At 43.8% G+C, this 20,616-nt stretch overlaps 1 protein-coding gene across 1 annotated transcript in view; it reads right to left on the bottom strand.

Annotated features, from left to right (window-relative positions):
- APBB1IP (amyloid beta precursor protein binding family B member 1 interacting protein) overlaps window positions 1–20,616 on the bottom strand; it is a 136,814-nt gene that overhangs the window by 65,651 nt on the left and 50,547 nt on the right. The window contains exons 3-7 of the mRNA XM_068235662.1: window positions 20,069–20,156; window positions 18,593–18,870; window positions 11,363–11,434; window positions 5,508–5,667; window positions 3,487–3,608 (exon numbers count right to left, since the gene is read on the bottom strand). Of these exons, the coding sequence (XP_068091763.1) occupies window positions 3,487–3,608; window positions 5,508–5,667; window positions 11,363–11,434; window positions 18,593–18,870; window positions 20,069–20,156 (720 nt within the window). The remainder of the gene's footprint in view (window positions 1–3,486; window positions 3,609–5,507; window positions 5,668–11,362; window positions 11,435–18,592; window positions 18,871–20,068; window positions 20,157–20,616) is intronic.

Below are 20,616 nucleotides of genomic sequence, written 5' to 3'. Positions count from 1 at the left end.
GATTGGTATTACAAATGTGCACACAGGTAGCCACTGAATGTGCTGGGCCTGGCAGTGGCACAGTAGGAATTACCAAAGGGCCAAGGGCCAGCTGCGACTGACTGACAGGGCTGTATATGCAACAAGTGTCTCTGGGACACACACACACACACACACACACACACACACACACACACACACACACACACACAAATAGATCACAAGAACAACATTAGCTCTCATAATTAAAACAAAAACTTTTTTAATACAAAAATTAAAAAAATTGCAGCATGCCACCAACAGATGCCACCAACAGAAAGCTCTATTGGTGGCAAGGAAAGGAGGCAAGATTCATTGGTGTGCTAAGTTGTTTGGCCGTGCTGCAAACTGTTAAAGCTGCAGAGAAAAGAAAAGAAAAGGCCTGGTCACTAGGGGGGTGTAAGCCTGTGGTCCTCAACTGGTTAATAACTGTATGCCGGCCGGATTACGTATGTTCTTCAGTGTTTGCCAGCCTTGGGAAAACTTGAGTCAATCTGGCCTGCTGTGTAACTTCTGTGCTGTATTTGCCGTGTGTCTGACTGTCCTCTCTGAACATTGTCAGAATTCTTAAGCATGCCTCTCTTGATAGCACACATGACAATAATCATATGCAGACAATAGTTTATTTAGTCTTCTCGTCTTCATCTTTTGTTGCTGTAGATTCCATATATGATGGTACTATATTGTGAGTTGTTTATTCAGATAGTGAGTGACTGGAGGACAGCTTGTTGGGTTTCCACCATCAGTATTGCTCTGTCTGTGATCATATAGCATAAAGCGGGAATACAGGAAGACGTAATGAAATGTATATAGCGAGAAGGTGGTCTGGTCTGACGAGTACACGAGCAGATGTCTTCTGTATTATTCAAGATCTTTCAAGATGTTCTGCCGTGTATACATCCTACGCATTTCATTTCCGATGACAGGCACACAGTCACCGTTTTTATTAAGCAACGTAGAAATTCATCAGTAATAAAAGAAAAATATTGACCAAAAAGCAGGGAGCCTCCCTGCGAAACATTGGATGGGGCCCTCTCGCTTTATGCACAGGTAAACTGAAAACCAATGTTATTCAGTTGGCTAGTGCACACTTTAATGTGTTTTACCCACACAGATAAAAACAGACAGCAGTAAAGCACTGCACACATTTTCTCTATCAATTACATTAGCTTCTGTGATAAAGCGTGCATGTTTTCACACAAACAGACACACATGGTGTACAGAAAACGCATACAGAAAACCGACAGACGAGTGTGCTCCCAGCCTCTGCTTATTACACTCACTCTGTCCATCTCTGATGGAGCAGTACCGTCTCTGCAGATTCCTCTAGCATCACTACAGTACAGAGCACTTGGGGAGGGGGTGGAGAGTCTGGGGCAGGACACTGTGTGCAAGATCCTGCTGAGCACTGAATAGGGACTGTCTACAAATCTTTGTCTACAAAACTCCGTATGATTCCTTATCAGTGGCTGAGCAGATGCAGTCATTAGAACAATTATGCAGAGAGCAGAAAGCTTTTTCTCTTCGCGCCCTTAGTTGTCAGTCTCTCAGGACAGGGAAAAGAAACTTCACCTCCCATGGGGTCCCTTGTAGCTTCTGGGCCTCCCTGTCCCCCTGTGGCTGAATCCCTTGCGTGGTCTATTGTTGCACCCCTGTCAAAAAGTGTAAGTAGTAAAATGAAGAGCTGATCACATTTTCAGTGAACTTTATGAGGCAAGGGAGATGGGGAAAAAATCATTAAAATACCCCCGAAAATGTTCCTCCCCCTGGGTGGGAAAACACGTTTTTATTGCATGTAATGCTGGACAATAACACCAATTTTAAGGTGGCCATACGCAAGTCAATTCTTTACATTTCATTTTTATAAGATTTTGAATTACTAAAATATTTTATTAATCCTACCATACACCATTCTATTTTCAAAGCAATCAACCTTTTTTTTCCAACACATCTGATCAGATTTGTATCGCAAAAATTGAATAATCAATCTTTTTATATTGAACGAAAAAAGTATTTGTTTCAATTTCTGTATATTTGAGCGAATAAATGGGAAAATTGAACTACTTGTCTGTACCTTGTATGGGCAACTTTACACTGACTAAGAATTTATCAATTATTCCTCACTATCTTTGATTTGTAATCTAATAATCATAACATTTCTACAGCACTTTTCTTCTGTCGGAAGTAAAGCCCTTGAGAGCTGCAGCCGCTAAGGATGTGCTCAGTAGCCACCCGTGTTAGATCGTTTTGCTCAAGGACTCCTTACTGCATAGATATGGTCCCCCCCAGCTAGGATTTGAACCCTGGTTTCCTATGTCAAAGGCAGTGCCCTTAAAGTGGATCTGAGATAAACTTCTACTGATAGCATAATTGTGTTCCTTTCATGTAGTTTATAGGGCATTCCTCATACCAAATACTTTTTTTTGTTTTGTTTTAATACTCTAATTCCCTATAAACTAAACAAGCCTCGCTCACAGCTTCTCCAGAGTGCCTTGGCATTCTCTGAGCCTTAGTAGCAAGGGCTTATGGGAGCTTAGTCTGAGCAGGAGGAGGAGGAGGTTACCAGCCAGAGATTTCAGAGGCAGATGGGAGGAGGGTGGAGGAGAGGGGAGTGAAGTTTTCACAGGCTGAGGGCTGGAGATGCAGATCAGCTTGTCTGTGTGTAATGTGACAAACAGAACATGGCCGCTCTCGTATCACAGGAATAAATAATCATAAACGGTTGAAGCTGTTTGCAGCTAGATTTGCCGTGTAAACTATCTAAACTTTAGATGAGGTATAAAGACAAGTTACTTGTTATAGCTAGTTTTTCATCTCGGATCCGCTTTAAAGCAGACCCAAACTCTTGAAGAGCATACAATGAAAACACATTAAATTGCTAAGAAATTCACTCTGTGTATGTTTAGGTAAATCAGCCCGTCTAATTAGCTGTGAATTAGTATGAATCAAGGCTGTGAGCTGTGCCTTGGTTGTGCCCCTGAACAAGCATGAAGCAGATCAGGTGTTTCAGACATTATTGGCAGATTTGAAAAGATTAGCTGCATGCTTGTTTCTGGTGTGATTCAGACACTAATGCAGCCAAACAGATCAGCAGGGCTGCTAGGCAACTGGTATTTTTTAAAAGGAAATAACTATGGCAGCCTCCATGTTCCTCTAACTTCAGTTGTCCTTTAATTACTAGGTTAAATGCCCCCCCATTAAAAAACAGGTGCTAGGCCTCAGCCCCCCCCCCCCCCCCCCCCCACAATGCTTGCACATTCATGATGTGTGCAAGAAAGTGCAAACACCCGCGCATACGCCCGCCCCCTGCGTAGGTCCTCCTGTCCTGCCCAAAGACTGTCTGCATGCAGCGCATACACACCAGGCACGACACACGCACACAAGAACACCGGGGGATGCGGCGACACAGAGATTATTATATAGGATGATAGATGGGGAATCATGTCTATCATATATATGTCAGCTCACCTGAGGATTCTTAAAAACGGCATATCTTTCATTTTTCTTTATGAAGAAAATTTTGTTTTCAGTGTCTCTCGTCCAGTCTGATAAAATTTCCACAATGTTTTCATGATCTTCAAAGAATCTCTCTGTTGTAAAGAAAAAAATACTGATATGTATCAAAAGTACAAAAAAAAGTACCCTCAGTTACAGAGATAGAAGAACAGTATTGCTTTCAATGTGGCCAAGCTAAAATCACATAGCAAGTGCTGGATTTATCATAAGGCACTGTAGGCTCATGCCTACAGGCGTCTGATGATGGTAAGGTGGCTCACTCCCCTCCCTGAGCGCCTCCCTCCCCCCTTCCCTATGCAGAGTTCAGAGCAGATTGTAAATGAGAGGTTACTCACCCGACTTTCTGCATTCCCCTGACCAGATCTCCCTTCAGTAGGGGGCACCTCTAGCTACTTAATCACCACTCACCACCACATCCTCCTTTGAAATTTTTAGGTTTTTAGCTATTTTATCCTGTTGACGCCTCTGTTCTCCTTCTATAATACTTGAGTCCACCCCTGGTGGATGGGTCCATACCCTTATTCTTCTGTTCTACAGAGAGCGACATCTTAAATCTTAGTGAGGACAGGTCTAATCTCACCTGCATTTACAGTGGTTGCCTATAAGGTGACCCTGGTTTGTGAGTATATTGTTTACTTACCAATTCACTATACATACTACACTATATTGGGCTCTCGGTGTTCCCTTTTTCTCTCTACTTAATACTGAAGGTACTTCTGCCTACCTGATACTCAGGGGCACCTGTAGCTACCTATGACGGGCAAGGGAGAAGTGACAGCTGGAAGTTTGTAGGTCCATAGAGGGTGAAGTCTAGGGTGCCAGGACACCTGTGCTTATAGGCTCCTGTGATGTATACTCAGGCCTGCACATAGCCTAATACAGCAAATTCCCCCGTTAACCAGAACTCAGGCAACTGGAAGTCTCAACTATCGAGCAAGGCTGTGAGGCTGTGGGAGATACCGGGGACAGTGCTTTGGAGGGTTTACAGGGTATTGTAGGGTAGAAAATAGGGTAGAAAATACTTACCGAGCCTCCAGGCACCGTATTTTATCCTTCCTGCAGCTCCCTTCGGCTTTCCAGCGTCCCCTGTGTACGGCCCCTGGTATGTCACCTGACCTGAGCGGGTCATGTGATTTGCCGAGAGCTGGACACAGAGGATGCTGGAAACTCGCTAGGAGATACAAGAAGGGTAGAAGAGGGCGCCTGTAGGCTTGGTAAGTATTTTCTGCTGCACAGGAGCCGGGGGAGGGGTTTGAACTTTTTGTGCGGTTGTAAGCACACGTATCCGGCCTCAGACAATCCTTATCTGTGTCAGATGCATGGGAGTTTGCTGTAATATTCTTGGTATAGAGATCCATTTTGGTATATAAATCTGCTATATGCTCTATTCACCTTTTTTTCCTCGGGAAGGAAACTGAGAAAAGAAAACCTCAGGTATCAGTTCATTCTCTTCAAAAACTCTAATAGTGAAAATGACGTCACGTTCTGTGTATTTTCTTTTCTGTCACAGTGCCTCCTCTTACATCTATGGAACACCGTAATCTGAAATCACCATTCCCTAACGATAGTAATTTAGGATAGTTTTCCAGCATGCCCAATTACCGATCAGTTGTCAGCAAAAAATGGGGGACACCTGTACATACGTCATAAAGGCACCTAAAATATTCTAAAGCGATTGCTTCAAGCAACCTAAGATTTTAGTGTGTATAGCGCAAGCACACTGAAACTAGCACAGGAGGTTTGGGCGCAGCCACCATAGACCATAATAGGAATTACGGCAATAGCAGTGCAGCACACAGCGAGTAACTTCGGCGTCGTCAGAAGACGGAGCTGAAGTTACTTTTTAAAACAATTCCTTTCTACTTCATACATTTTCCTAATTGAGAATTTATTGCAAAGCAAGTGCTTGATTTAGTCATGTGACTGCTTTGTAAGTCTGATCACATGTCTCTTTGGTGTTTTTGTAAGCTTACCTATCTGCAACTCAGGGTTTTCTTCATAGAGGCACCACTCGATTGCACAGTCACAGTGAGTCTTCTCAAACAGGTTGTCCAGGACATCACGGACCGTCTGACGCTCATCCACCATCAAAGTCTTGGTGCTGCTATCAGTCATGTGCACCTTAACAATTAGCTGCAAGACAATGTACAGATAATATTAACATTCTAGACTTATACTTCATATAGCTATACAAAAACAGGGTGGGCCATTTATATGGATACATATAAAGTTACATTAAAAACAAGCACACCATTGTTTTTCTTGTGAAATTCCCAATAAGTTTGATGTGTCACATGATCCTCTTCCTATTGAAAAAACAAACGGATTCAAAATGGCCAACTTCAAAATGGCCGACATGGTCACCACCCATCTTGAAAAGTTTCCCCCCTCACATTTAATAATGTGCCACAAACAGGAATTTAATATCACCAACCATTCCCATTTTATTAAGGTGTATCCATATAAATGGCCCACCCTGTATATAAGATTGTATTGATCTATGTGGAGAACCATAAGTGATAGGACAAAATGGAGTAGTCAGGAAGATTAAAATACACAAAAAATAGCTTAAAAATGTAAGGTAGTGGTGGACTTACCTCCCCGCTGAAGACTTGAATTGTCTGATTCAGGTAACAATTTATTGTATACTCCACAAAACAATGCAACACATTTCACAGGTATTTCACCCACTTCATCAGGCAATTAACAGGAGAGTAACTCATTAGGAGCTCTTAGCAGGCAAGACCTTAACCAGTTGAGAACCACAGGCTGACACTCCCTGTAGTGACAAGGCTATTTTTACAATTCAGCACACTGCAGCTTTAACTGTGTGCTGCACGGCCATGCAACTTAGCAGCCAAACGAGTCTGCCCCCCTTTTCTGTTGAAAGCTCCATTAGTGGGCTCTGATCGCTGCTGCACTCTTATTTTTTTTCATTAACTTATTTGTTCTTTTATTTTGAATAAAAATGTCTATTTTCTTTAATTTTCCCTTCCACCCTCCCTCCCTCCCCTGGAGAGCCAATCAGGGTGATCCTCTCCCATAGGCATCAGCCTATGAGAAGCTATCGCATATTGAGCTGCTCCAAGGAACAGACACAAGTGATAGGGCTGTCCCCAGTACAATGCTGCAGTAGATCGCAGAGCTGTACAAGCAAACCAAATGGTCGTTTCTGTTTTTGACAGTCTGCCAGCAACGATCGCTGCTGGCAGACTGTTGACGGAGCAAAGTTTCGTCACTCAAGCGGGGTCGATCCCCGCTAATCTACTCCTTCAGGACTTGATCAGCGTTGGGCAGTCCTTGGGGAGCTACCATCCTGATGCCTGTCGGTGTTAGGCAGTCGGGAAGGAGTTAAAGAAACTGATTGGGGATGGGTTCTCCTCGCCTGCCTTCACACTGTGGTTGCTAGTGTTGCAACTCACATTTGTGGGTAATGGGTATTATTCTATTACACCCTATTGCCTTATCATCTGTTGTTACAAAGTACTAGATTTTACAGGGCTCCTGGGGTCTCTGTCTTTTCTGGAAGGATTTTTGGACCCTCCAGATATCATCCTATGCTTACTGGAGTTTTATCACAAACTTTGAGAGAAAGCTGCTACTTTCTAGGTTTTGGAAAAACAGATATCTTGCAATCATGGAGTAAGTCTCAAAGAACTCTGGCTGCTTTCACATCCTGTATAAGCGGAACTAAGACTGCATAGGCTGTGCTGCTGATAAGACATTTCTAATCAGCAACGGCTAGTCTCAATAGTCTGCAGACTGGGCTCTGCACTCATCATGTCACCTTCTGGAAGTACAATTTGTAATACAATACTTTTCGCTATACAGGGAATCCTTGCAAAACTTTATGTGAAGAAATAATTAAATGCACAGTTATCATAAATGTTTAAACTGTAACTGCTTATAAATAAAACTATGCGTACGTTAAAAAGGGGCGCTGGGAAAAAAGGGCGCCGGGTTTTTAACGATAAGCATGGATAACGTTTAAAAATGTATTGTACTGTATTTCGTTTAAAATTAATGTTTTTTAAAGTTATAAATCATTACATAATGTGCATTAAATCGGCAATTGTAAAAACGTTAATCTTTCGTTTAAATAGTGAAACGTATAATAACGTTTAAAAAAAAAATTACTAAGTAACCCTCCCTGTACCTACCCCTAACCCCTAGACCCCCCTGTTGATGCCTAAACCTAAGACCCCCCTGTTGGTGCCTAAGTAACCCTCCCTGTACCTACCCCTAACCCCTAGACCCCCCTATTAGTGCCTAAACCTAAGACCCCCCTGTTGGTGCCTAAACCTAAGACCCCCCTGTTAGTGCCTAAACCTAAGACCCCCCTGTTGGTGCCTAAACCTAAGACCCCCCTGTTGGTGCCTAAACCTAAGACCCCCTGTTGGTGCCTAAACCTAATACCCCCCTGTTGGTGCCTAAACCTAAGACCCCCCTTTTGGTGCCTAAACCTAAGACCCCCTGTTGGTGCCTAAACCTAAGACCCCCCTGTTGGTGCCTAAACCTAAGACCCCCCTGTTGGTGCCTAAACCTAAGACCCCCCTGTTGGTTTTTTCGTTTAAAAATAATGGAAAAAAAATAAAATAAAAAAAAAAGTACTGTTTTTCGTTTAAAAATAATGTTTGGAAAAAAATATTGTACTGTTTTTCGTTTAAAAATAATATTTAAAAATGTATAAATCATTAAATAATGTGTAATCATGAGAAACAGTAATACAACATTAAGTCTCCGGGCGCCGCTTTTAAAACGTTAGTTTTCTCCGGCGCCCTTTTTTCCTATCGGGCGCCCATTAAACGATATTTATTATAGGAGTGAATGGCGGCGCCCGATTTGTCCACTAGCCTCAGGCGCCCGAATTTACTGTTTCCTAAAACTATACCCTGGAGAATAAACGATTATTAATAAACGATGAAGTGCAGCGGTTTAACTTACCTGGGGGTTCTTGCAGCCCCCTGGAGACATCCTGTGCCTGCACCATCCTTCCGAGACCCTCTAGCCAGCAGCAGAGTTCTGTGCATGTGCAGTATGGGAAAGTCCTACAGGAGTAGGCTCCCACTGGCCATGACCGGCCGGTTTTGAGGGGGTGGCCGCTGCTGACTGGAGGGTTGTAGAAGGATGACGTTTGCCCAGGATGACTGTTACTTTTATTTTAACCCCTTACCATATCTCAGGCAGTATATCTACGCCCATGAGAGGACCGTTTCCGTTCCAGGGGCGTAGATATAAGCAGGGCCGGCCCTAGACTTTTTGCCGCCTGAGGCAAATTTATAAAAAAAATTGCCGGTGCCACCGACCCCCCCCCCCCCCCCCGTGGGGGGCCGCGGAGCCGGAGGGGTAGCGGGCAGGATGGGGGTATTGGGCCTAGCGGTGGGGAGGGGGGTCGTTCCAGCGTGCGCTCCACTGACGTCACTTCCTGCATCGCCGCCCACTGTATTGTAAGTGGATGCAGGAAGTGACGTCAGTGGAGTGCATGCTGGAACGCGGATAAGGTGAGTCCTCCCCGCCCATGCCTCTTACTATTGGGCATTGGCTGCTTCCTATTACAGCTGGAGGGGAGCGCAGATCGGGGGACCAAGGCGAGGGAGGGGGGGTCCGACCCCCCTCCCCACCGCTAGGCCCAATACCCCCGTCCTGCCCGCTACCCCTCCGGCTCGGCGGCCGGCCCCCCCGCACCCACGGACGGGCGGGTGCTGCGCCTAGAAGTTTGCCGCCTGAGGCAAACGTTTCACCCCGCCTAATGAGCGGGCCGGCCCTGGATATAAGCCTCCTGATGCATCGCCGCTGTGTGCACTCTCCGTAGTCTCCCTTGCGATCCCCCACTTGTTCACATCGCTGCTGGTTAGTAGGGAGATCAGTGAATGGGAATGCAGTTATTACTGCTTTTTTTCACTAACACTTTAATATACAATAGGAGTTGGATCGGCCGGTGTCTAAGGCCCAGTTCACACTGGACGGATCAAAAACTGATTAGTGAAGTGGATCCGTTTTTAATAGGCATCAGTTGATCCGTGGCCCTCTGTAATGTCGTGGTCAATGTGACAGACGCGTTGATCCGGAATAATTGCTGAAGACCCAAACTTGTCGTCTGGAACGTGCTGAATGGGTCCGTTCTAACGGAGCAATATGAAAAGATCCTATTGATTAACATAAGATCCATTCATTTCCATTAGGATCTGGTCAATTTAGCTCCATTTTTAAAGCCAATGTGAAACAGGCCTTATAGATGCCTGTGCTAGTTATCGGTAATCAGGAGCCCAGGCGGAGAGTTTGGTGTCTGATGCGGTTGTGGTAGCCGATTGGCTACTAAAATCTTAACTTTTTAACCTTTTGCTGACCGCGTCACGCTGATGGGCGTGGATGCGGCGGCAGCCCCAGGACCACCTAACGCTGATCGGGGTAAGGTCCTTGGGGCGTCATTTGCGGGCGATCGTGCGTGCCTATGCTCCGCTCTGATAGCGGAGCTCTGCTCTGCCTTCAGCGACTCCCACCGACGGTGAAACCGCTGTCTTTTATTGCTGTACAGTGCTGCGATGTTGGCTGGCGGGGGGAGGGGGGAGTATGAAAAAAAAATATGTATATTTAATAAAAAATAAAAACAATAAATATTTATAAAAAAATAAATAAACATCCGGGGGGGGGGGGGGAGCTCTGTTGGTGGGGAGAAAGGGGGGGGGGGGTAAATCCCTTGTGCTGAGTTTGACGTCCCAGCAGCGAGGCCTTAAAGCTGCAGTGGCCAATTAAGTGAGAAATGGCCTGGTCTTTAGGGGGGTTTAACACCACGGTCCCCAAGTGATTGAGAGGAACCAATCAGTCAAAAACATCTTATCTTGTCAGTCTGCCGACAGTTTGTACTCATGTGCAACTGTCGGCAGAACGACAGCAGCACAGGAGAGTCTGACGGACCCGTCGCTTGCAGAAGTACGGCGTGTGTACGCGCCTTTAGTGACTATATATCTAGATGAATAGCAAGCACTCAGCACAGCTGGTGTGTTTATTTTACAGAGTGACTGCCTACAAGCAGGGCCGGCGCTACCATAGAGGCAAAGGAGGCAGCTGCCCCAGGGCCCCAGAGCTTGTAGGGGCCCCCAGTGGCTACAAGAGGGGAACATTTTTTTCAAATCAGCCTTATAGTTTTTGAGAAAATCGATTTTAAAGTTTCAAAGGAAAAAAAATACACATTTAAAAACCTGACGACTTTAATGGTTAATAGCAAATCCACCTTAAATGCTAGAAACCCTAAATTTGCAGGATATGTTAAGGAGATCATTGGAAATAAGAGGAAAAAACTATTTTTCAAAAAGTTATAGTTTTTGAGAAAATAGATTTTAAAGTTTCGAAGGAAAAAAGTATACTTTTAAATGCGGTAAATGTCACCTTTAGTAGCAAACTAACGGTAGTGTAATTTTACATGCATCAAACGAAAGCGCAATAAATTTCCTGACGGGGTTTCCAGGGGGTCTATACGCAGCAGCAGCGCTTCGGCCAGGGATCGCTATACAGCCGCAATATGGCTGTATGAAGATCCCTGGCATTTTTTCCTATTTTCCACAAAAAAATTTATGTTTAGAGTGTGGGAATTTTTTTTTTTAACCCCTTGTCCCCCATGCAGGCTGGGATAGCCAGAATGTGGAGCTCCGACCGATTGGGACTTCACACCCTGATTATACCAGCTGCAAAAAAGGTCCCCTAATGCCGATTTTTGTTTCGGGGTATATGTTGGGGGGGCCCCCCAGGTTTATTTTGCCCTGGGGCCCCATTGTTGCTTAAACCGGCCCTGCCTACAAGTGAGTGTAAACATGTTTTTTATGTCTCTTACCTTTTTAACTTTAGCTTCCTTCATCTTCCCCAAAGCAAGTTTAATTTTGTCTGCTTTTTCTGACTCTGTAACCTATGCGGAAGATTGGAAACAGACATTTAATTTACTGGTAATTAAATATTTTATCTTCCCAAGTAAAACTAGGGGGCGTAGAAGTGGATTTATCCTCCAGTCATACATTTCTTTTTCCATACAGTGGCATGCAAGAGCATCAAAGTGGCCTTATATTCAATATTACAATTTCGCTTTCAAAATATTAAACACATTTAAAAATTGATACAAAACACTATAAGACATTTAAATGCATATTTACACATCACTGAAGCTGACTGATATTATTGCCTGCAGGGCAAATGATCAGACTTGTAATTAAGTAATTAGTAAGCAAGCAAGGAAGAGAAAGTTCTGTGCTTACCCCCTGGATACACCAAAAACATTTCCACCTTGTTTACACAGGGTAGTACACCTCAAACACAATCTGATAATGCTGGCAGGCAATGGCAAGCTTATGAATTAACAGCTAAAAGAAGTGAAGAGCTTGAATATTAACCCTTCCAGTACTTCCCTGAAACTACTCAAATGACTTTTTGCTGTTTTTGTGCTGTGTTTAATGATGTGTTTTAGACCATAGATGAAATTTTAGTGTAATCCCACTATAAGCATGACCTAATTTAAAGGGAACAAGAGAGGATGAACTATACATACCTGGGGCTTCCTCCAGCCCCATACGCACGGATCGCTCCCACGCCGCCGTCCTCCGCTGCCTGGATCCGCCGTCACCTTGTCCCGTTATTGCCGCGAGTCAGCCAGTCGGCCGGCGGACGCGGCCAATTCTCCGCCTCACAGGGTGCTCTCTCCATACAGATTCGCATGTGGCTGCCTACTGTGCAGCCGCATGCGTACATGTATGGCGTGGGAGCGATTCAGGCTTATGGGGCTGGAAGAAGCCCCAGGTATGTATAAAATCTTTGCCTTTTTTCACCCCTCGTTCCTCTCTGGTTCCCTTTAAAGGATACATGAGAGAGAAAAAAAATGCTGGTCAACTTACCTCGGGCTTCCTCCAACCCTTTTGAAGTTTTTGTGTCCCTCGTTGCAGCTCTGACTGACTGTTCTGTGTTCTCCTCCGTATCAGCTTCTATCCACGAGCTAGTGTGCGCACGTGCCAATTGGGGCTGTGCTGATGTGGCCGGTAGCGTACTACACCTGTGCACAATGCTGCCGGCCATGTCAAAATTTTTGCCCTAAATTTTTCCAAGCATCAAGGATTTCTCCAAAGAATCTGGACTCTCATTATGTGACCAAAGTATTTGCGTTTTAATAGTAGTATCAGCCCTTCTAGTGAAAACCCTGGCCTTAAGTATTGACTTATTGACTGGCTAGATCTGCCAGCAGTCCAGGGAACTCTCAGTATCTTTCTTCACACCCACAGTTCAAAAGCTTTTTTTTTTTTACGCATAACCTTATTTATAGTCCAACTTTCACAGCCATACATTACTACTGTACTGAGAGGACCATGGCCCTTATGCAATTAAACTTTTCTCCTTAGTTTTCTCCTGGGTGATATTTTCCAAAATTGTCAATAAAATGTCTCTTAAACCATCCGATAGCAAGAAAGCACTCAAAATAATTTTGATAGTACTTTTTTTATCTACACTTAAGCACCCTCATGTATTTTATTACATTTATCAGTGGGAACATGACAGTAAACACCTACCCTGCTTTTAGTTTCATTCTTATCTGCTTAATAAGTCTATTAGCAGTTAAGAATCCCTGACTGGCTCAGTCTAGGTTTGACCTGGAATCATTATAGCTGAGTCACTCTTCTGTGGAGTCTTTTCAAGCCCAAGCCTGCCACCTCCTGGCTCAGATTTCCTGCTTTGCATACTGAGAGCTGTGATGACATGGGAGGGGCTGCTCCTGCTGAGAGAGAAGCTCTGAAACAGACAAGTGTGGCTGCAATATGATCCCTGTGTGCTCTGTGTGCACTAGATACTGATGATGACTGCAGTTTCATTCCTATGAGAGACACTTCCTACAGGCAGCTGCACATCATACCAAAATGAAAGCACACAGATGAAAGGCTGCAGCAGCCTTTCTCATATAGCCTAGATAGCAGCCTAGTCTCATATAGCCTAGACAGCACATCCAGAACAACTCATAACCCGGAAGCAGAAGGGGTATGAGCCGGTGGCCATATTTTATTTTTCCTGGAGCAATAATGGATAAAAACACTAAAAAAGGCACACCAGAGCGGCGAAATTATCAGGTAGAGCATTTATTCTTTACAAGCTATCGACTGATATGTTTATTTTGTGTGAAACGTTCATCTCTGGTTCCCTTTAAACACTAGATGAAAAATTAACACACAGGAGAAAAATGTAATTGCATATGGGCCCATGGCTCTAATACTTTCTGTTTTAAGAAGGCACATTTCTGTTTTGCGTAGAGTTTTTAATAAGAGGGCTTCTTGGTCCTTTTTAGCCCCTTACACACACCTAAAAGTAAACTTAGACCTTGAAAACTTGTAAGAAAATTATTTACAGTCAACCATTTACGGTATTTTTAAAGCATTTTTTAAATGAAAAGATCACAAACAGTGGTTTTGGGGGATGAACATTTATGGTGTGTATGTAGCTTAAGAGTGGGGACACAAATTCTTGCACATGTCGATTTGTGAGACATTTTTTGGGGGTTAAGCCCAGACACTTAAATATTAGATACATTGATAGCTTAATTGTGAGTATGAAGTTTGCCAGATTAGTTGTTTCACTTCTCCTTGAAAGTGACGTATTGGGCAATTCTACAAAATAAACAAAAAGTAGACCAAACTGTTTATGAATGAGAATAGGGCAGATGCTGTGTAACATATGTCTTTACTGCATATGCATGCATAATTAGGTGTTTCTTTGAAGGTTTTAGGTTTTTATGTTTGTGAGACACTGCCCACCACCATCTGTGATCCATTTCTGAATTAACGTTCAGGAGAGAATCCATACCTACATCTCCAATCATGTCATTATTATTGCTTTTCCTTCCCCCAAAACAATTCAAAAACATAAAACAGGCACAATCAACCTTTAACTTTGAGCGTGTATGGTTTCATTAAAATGTTATTCCACTTACTGATGTTATTACTTATACTCGTGTATTAAGCAATCTGGAGTAGTGGCAGTACCACCACAACTGTTCCAAGTGTTTTGGACTTCTTTTGAATTTTCCCACTTCTTTGGAACTCCCTTCCACAATCAGTTCATGACTCAGCCACACTTACCATTTTTGCATGCAACCTGAAAACATACACTTGTACACAACTTCCCCTTAACAATTGTATGATCTTTCCTTCAACCCCTTAGAACGTAAGCTCTACATCTCCATATACAATGCATTAGTTGACCTATTCAGTTGTCTTTTTAACTGTATCCCATTGCAAGTGTTTGTATACTCTATTGCACAGTGCCATAGAAGACGTTTGTGCTATATAAATCCAAAATAAGAAAAATGGTGTTAATTTACTCATTATGACTTCTACATGTAGCAGATGTAGCAAATGGCTTGCCAAAGAATGCTGTGCTCTCTGACCACAATTCAGACTGCTTGAGGCTCACACAGGAATGGTCAGACTCAGTAATGTGGGTGGGGTTTGCTGGTCTGAGAATCTCCAGCAGCTCTGTTTACTGAAATTAAACACTTTGCAAACAGCCTAGGAGAGTGTAGACAATTCTAGGCAGCATCTGAATGAGGGAAAAGCAAAACTCTATAGGCCCATACAAACGTCTGATTTTTTAAACGACGGGTCGTTTGGACGTCCCGTCGTTCAGTCGTCCGGACGTCAAATCAGGCGTGTGTACAGTCCGTCGTTCGGCTGATACGGTAAGACTGGTCTTGAGCGATCCACCTGGCGGATCGCTCAAGACCAGTCTTATCAGCCGAACGACGGACTGTACACACGCCTGATTTGACGTCCGGACGACTGAACGACGGGACGTCCAAACGACCAGTCGTTTAAAAAAATCAGACGTGTATATGGGCCTTACTAAACTGAATAATACAGTGAAGCCTGGAGATAAGCTACAGACAGAGCTGTGATTTCATATTGCTCTGCATTATCCAATGGCTTATTAATTAGCAGCATAAACTGTGACTGAACTTTATAAGACACATTCCCTGTCTCATTAGCGTTGGAATGAAGGAAGCATTTCTTTATAGTATACTGAAACAATGTATTTTCTTACAAATCTGTACATGCAGAGCCAGATCATCCATAAGGTAACTTAGGTAATTGCCTAGGGTCTGGAGAGAGACTAGGGGCCTAGCAGACGCTATCCCCCCACCAAATCTTACCACAAAAAGGACGGGCAAAAAGTTGTTACTTGATTAGAGCCCCATTTCACTTTAATCCATCTCTGTGTACATGTGGCTTAAAGTGACACGGAAGTGAAAAAAATGTATGATATAATGAATTGTATGTGTAGTAGGGATAAGTAATAGAACATTAGTAGCAAAGAAAAGAGTCTCATATTTTTATTTTCAGCTATATAGTGTTTTTTTAATATAAAATTGCATCATTCTCTAATATTTGCAATTTACAAACTACACTCTGTATTTTAAACTATGAAACAGAGCAGAGCTGATGACCCTTTGATCTCCCTGCAGTAAAACCTTATCTAAAGCTGTCTCTCACTGTTTATTCGATCTACAAGTGCTTCAGAAAACAGCGCTGTCTTTGACTCAAGTTGGGCCAGAGAGCTCAGAGAAGCTCTTTTGCATCTATAAGAACTGGAGTTTCATAACTCTTCCTGTACTGGAAACAATATGAGGCTCATATCTGTGCTACTAATGTTCTATGTCTTAGCTGTACTACACATACAATTCATTATCTCATACGCTTATTTTTACTTCAGATTCCCTTTAAAGAGAGTCTGAAGCCTAAAAGTCGCATCAGTCTCCGTGGATTTCCGCCTCTCCCAACCTCTCTCAGTGACAGAAGACAGAGGGGCGGGGAGAGGCAGAGATCCGCAGGGATTGATGCGAGTAGAATCAGAGCTACTGCACAAAGCTCTGCCTATACATGGAAGGAGCCCCGAAATTTGCCCCCGGGGATTTCGGGGGTGATTAAAGGGAACCAGAGACAAAGCACCCTCATGTATTTTACCATATATATCAGTGGGAACATTAGAGAAAACACCTACCTTGCTTTCTGTTTAATTCTGCACTGCACAGCGTGCTTCTAATCAGCCCTGATAAAATCCCCGACTTAGCATTCAGTCTGGCTTTGCTCAGGAATATTTATAGCTCAGTCTGTGTTCTCTCATGTCTTTTCAAGTCCAAGGCTGCCCCCTGCTGGCTCTGCTCAGGAATCATGATAGCTGAGTCATTATAGCAAAGCCAGACTGAATGCTCAGTCGGGGATTTTATCAGGTCTGATAAGGAACAAGCTGTGCAGTGCAGAATGAAACAGAAAGCATGGTAGGTGTTTTCTCTAATGTTCCCACTGATCTATATGGTAAAATACATGAGGGTGCTTCGTCTCTGGTTCACTTTGTTTTGCCACGGGAATGCGGCGTTTCAGCTATGCCATTAATGCTGAAGAGGTCTGCCTATTAAAAACAGGTAATTTTTTAGGCTTCAGACTCTCTTTAAAATCCCCTGAAATCTTTTAAAATGTATATGTCCTCTCCTTATTTCTGGCATGTCGCACAATTCATTTAAACTTTTATATTATGGTTTTATTTACTGCTTTCGATGTTGTTAAAGGGGCCTCTTCGAGGTGTAGGAATTCTCATATAGGAATAATTTTAACTCTACATCTGGAAAAATTCTCAGACAGACTTAATTTATTAATTTAATTTATGGAACAAATTGGGTTTACGTGATTGTACTAGCTTTTTATGTATATATTTAAAACAGATGAAATTATACTGTTGATTCTATTTTTTACTGCCATGCGAATGTATGGTCATGATTATGTCCATACTGGGGCAGGATGGTGGCGTAGTGGTTAGCACTCATGCCTTGCAGTGCTGGGTACACGATTAAAATGCCTGCCAGGGAAATATCTACAAGGAGTTTGTATGTTCTCCCCGTATCTGCGTGGGTTTCCTCCAGGCACTCCAGTTTCCCCCAACATCCCAAAAACATATATATACTGTAAGTTTATTGTCAATGGCTATTGGCTTCCCCTTAAAGGAATACTGTAGGGGGTCGGGGGAAAATGAGATTAACTTACCCAGGGCTTCTAATGGTCCCCCGCAGACATCCTGTGTTGGCGCAGCCACTCACCAATGCTCTGGCCCTGCCTCCGGTTCACTTCTGTAATTTCAGACTTTAAAGTCTGAAAACCACTGCACCTGCGTTGTCGTGTCCTCGCTCCCACTGATGTCACCAGGAGCGTACTGCGCAGGCCTAGTATGGTCTGTGCCTGCGCAGTACGCTCCTGGTGACATCAGCGGTAGAGAGGACACAGCAACACAGGCACAGTGATTTTCAGACTTTAAAGTCTGAAATTCCAGAAGTGAATTGGAGGCGGGGCCGGAGCATTGGTGAGTGGCTGCGCAGGCACAGGATGTCTGCAGGGGACCATTAGAAGCCCCGGGTAAGTTCAACTCATTTTCCCCCTACAGTGTTCCTTTAAATTGGCTCTAGACTACAATGGACATATATGAATCCCTATTGCTGGGGATACATGGTACGTTTCTGTACCGTGTATCTACCAACTGGTCCGGCCAGCTGACAATGGCAGTAAATCGAGCGGTGATAAGGAAGCGCCGGCGGGACGAGCGGCAATCGAGCCGTGTATGCCCACCATATGGTAGTGATTAGATTGTGAGCCCATCTAAGGGACAGTTAGTGACAAGACAATATACTCTGTACAGCGCTGCAGAAGATGTCGGTCCTAAATAAATACTAAATAATAATAATGATAAAAGCATTTGAAGCGCTACACTTGAGGACATTCTTGCGCCTTATTATTATAGTCCTATAATTGTAATTGGAGATTTATCGAGCCAAGAGTGTGGGCACCCCTGTCCTAGACTATTTCCAATGTAATTTTGGTTGCTTCTGGCTACTATATATCATAGTGTCTAGGTTACAAGAACATTGATGGTCTATTAATAGTTTTGACCAAAGGATTCCCTATACTCCGGGAGCTAAAAGCAATTTCTTAGTTGTGAGTTGAGCCGTTATGTCTGAGACTTAGTTCTTACTATTCATTCACACACTGGCCATTACCTCATTTGAAGGTCCTTCAGGGTCAGGCGGTGGAGGCGGTAGATGCATTTCCCACTCACTAGGGGGCGGTGGTGGTAGGAAAGACAGGTCTTCTGTGGAATCAGTGGGTAGAGAATGCGTAAAATCAGGAATTGTGTAGGAGAAGGTGTCTGCATTGGAGGAGGAAGTCGTACTGCTGTACTCCTGAGTGCAAATTTTCATTTCTGCATTTCTGCAGTCAGACACAAGTTCTGCCATTAAGGCATCCAGATCATTGTCTTCAAGAGCATTTAGTGACTCTGTACAAAAGTAAAAGGAAATATAAAACTGTTAAAGGGATTCTGTTGCCCAACATAACAAAATATAAACTTTTTTTCCACATATAAATAGCATTAGCATTGCACTGTGGCAACCGGAAGTCTCAACTAACTGTCGAGCCTGAGGGGATAACGGGGACTGTGATTTTTTTGGGAGGGGGAGGGGTTTGCAGGCCATTTAATAGTCACTGAGCCTCAAGCACCATATTAGCCTTTCTGTAGCTTCTAGCAGACTCCTAGGCTAGCGACTTACTGCAGTCAGGTGACACGCTGGGAGCCGTAGACAGAGGACTTTGAAAAGCCACTAGGAGCTACAGGAAGGCTTAAAGACGGCGCCGGAGGCTTGGTGAGTATTTTATGCTGCAAGGAAGGAATGGGTGGGGGGCTTGGCGGGTTGCTTAACAACGGGCAAGCACATGTATCCAACATCAGACCATCCCCCCAGGTGCTGGATACTGGGGAAGTTGCTGTACTTACCTTGGGAGAGGGAAGCTTCTTGAACCCCTAGAGGCTTATCTCGTTCCCGTCCATGTCTCTACCTCCGTTCCAGCGCTGGAACCCCTGAAGTTCCACGGACCTTACCCCCGTACTGTGCAGGTAGCTCATGTCCGCGCAGTAGCACAGAGCCGCCACCAGGGCTCAACGGAAAAGCTGAGCCTGTACGGTACCACCTGTGCATTGTGGGCAAGCTCGGTCAACAAGCCATTGTTGATGGGCTTGGAATGGCGAGGAGGAGGCTGACAGGGGAAGCCTCTGGAGGTTCCAAATGCTTCCCTCTCCCGAGGTAGATACCTAAATTGGATTCTAGTCCTGCTCCTTGGCATTGTGGTAACATGTGGAGACGGTTTGTATTGTAGTACTATTTACTAACCAGTGCTGTGATTGGAAGGAACAGAAAGGATGGACATTGTTGGATGAAGATACTGCATCATATTTATTTTCATTATGTGCAGGGACGGTTGTAGATAGATGGGTCCCTGAGCAAAAATGGACATGGTGCCCTTTGCAAGTTGCCACCAAGTGTTGCAGTTGTTGTGACATCCACCATTCCTGACTTGTGGGCCTAGTTTTCAATATGTAAGTTTGGCACCATTTTGTTCCAGAATCATAGGCTTATATAACATGGATGTCGTTTACAGATCCATGTCACAAGAGATACAAAGTATAAACATTTACTTACCATTTAAATCTTTAAAACCATAGGAGAAGTTGACCTCTGTACCGGCTTTAGTGGAAGTTGGGGGTGGGGTTGTTTCTATTCCCAAACTCTACAAACAAAATCATATATTGTCAGTACATTAAAGAGACCCTGTAGTTGATTGAGGTTTATTAATCTAGTAATATATCCTGAAACAACTACAATGTATGGTAAAAGTACTGTTGCTGTCTCTTATGTGCCAAAAATTGTCAAAGATAAGCCGTCAAAAGTTTTATGACTGTATATACTGTAATAGTCATTTACAGGATTGAAATGAGACAACAACAAACAAGAAACAACAAACAGGGCTGGATTTAGGCCAAGGCCGCCTAGGCCATGGCCTAGGGCACCACAGGAGCAAGGGCACCAAAGCAGCAGGCTAAACTGGTGCAGCATTTGCAAACTTGCAAATGCTGCAATGCAGGGAGCTGAGGCGAGTGCCTGACCTCGGTACTCTGCTGCTAGCCACCTGTGCAGCAGCCACCTTGCTCTCTGTGCATGTTTGCATTGTGGCCAGTGGCTATGGACTT

This window comes from Hyperolius riggenbachi, chromosome 5 (assembly GCF_040937935.1).
Source record: "Hyperolius riggenbachi isolate aHypRig1 chromosome 5, aHypRig1.pri, whole genome shotgun sequence".
NCBI lineage: Eukaryota > Metazoa > Chordata > Amphibia > Anura > Hyperoliidae > Hyperolius > Hyperolius riggenbachi.
This window is presented reverse-complemented; position numbering and strand designations above follow the sequence as displayed.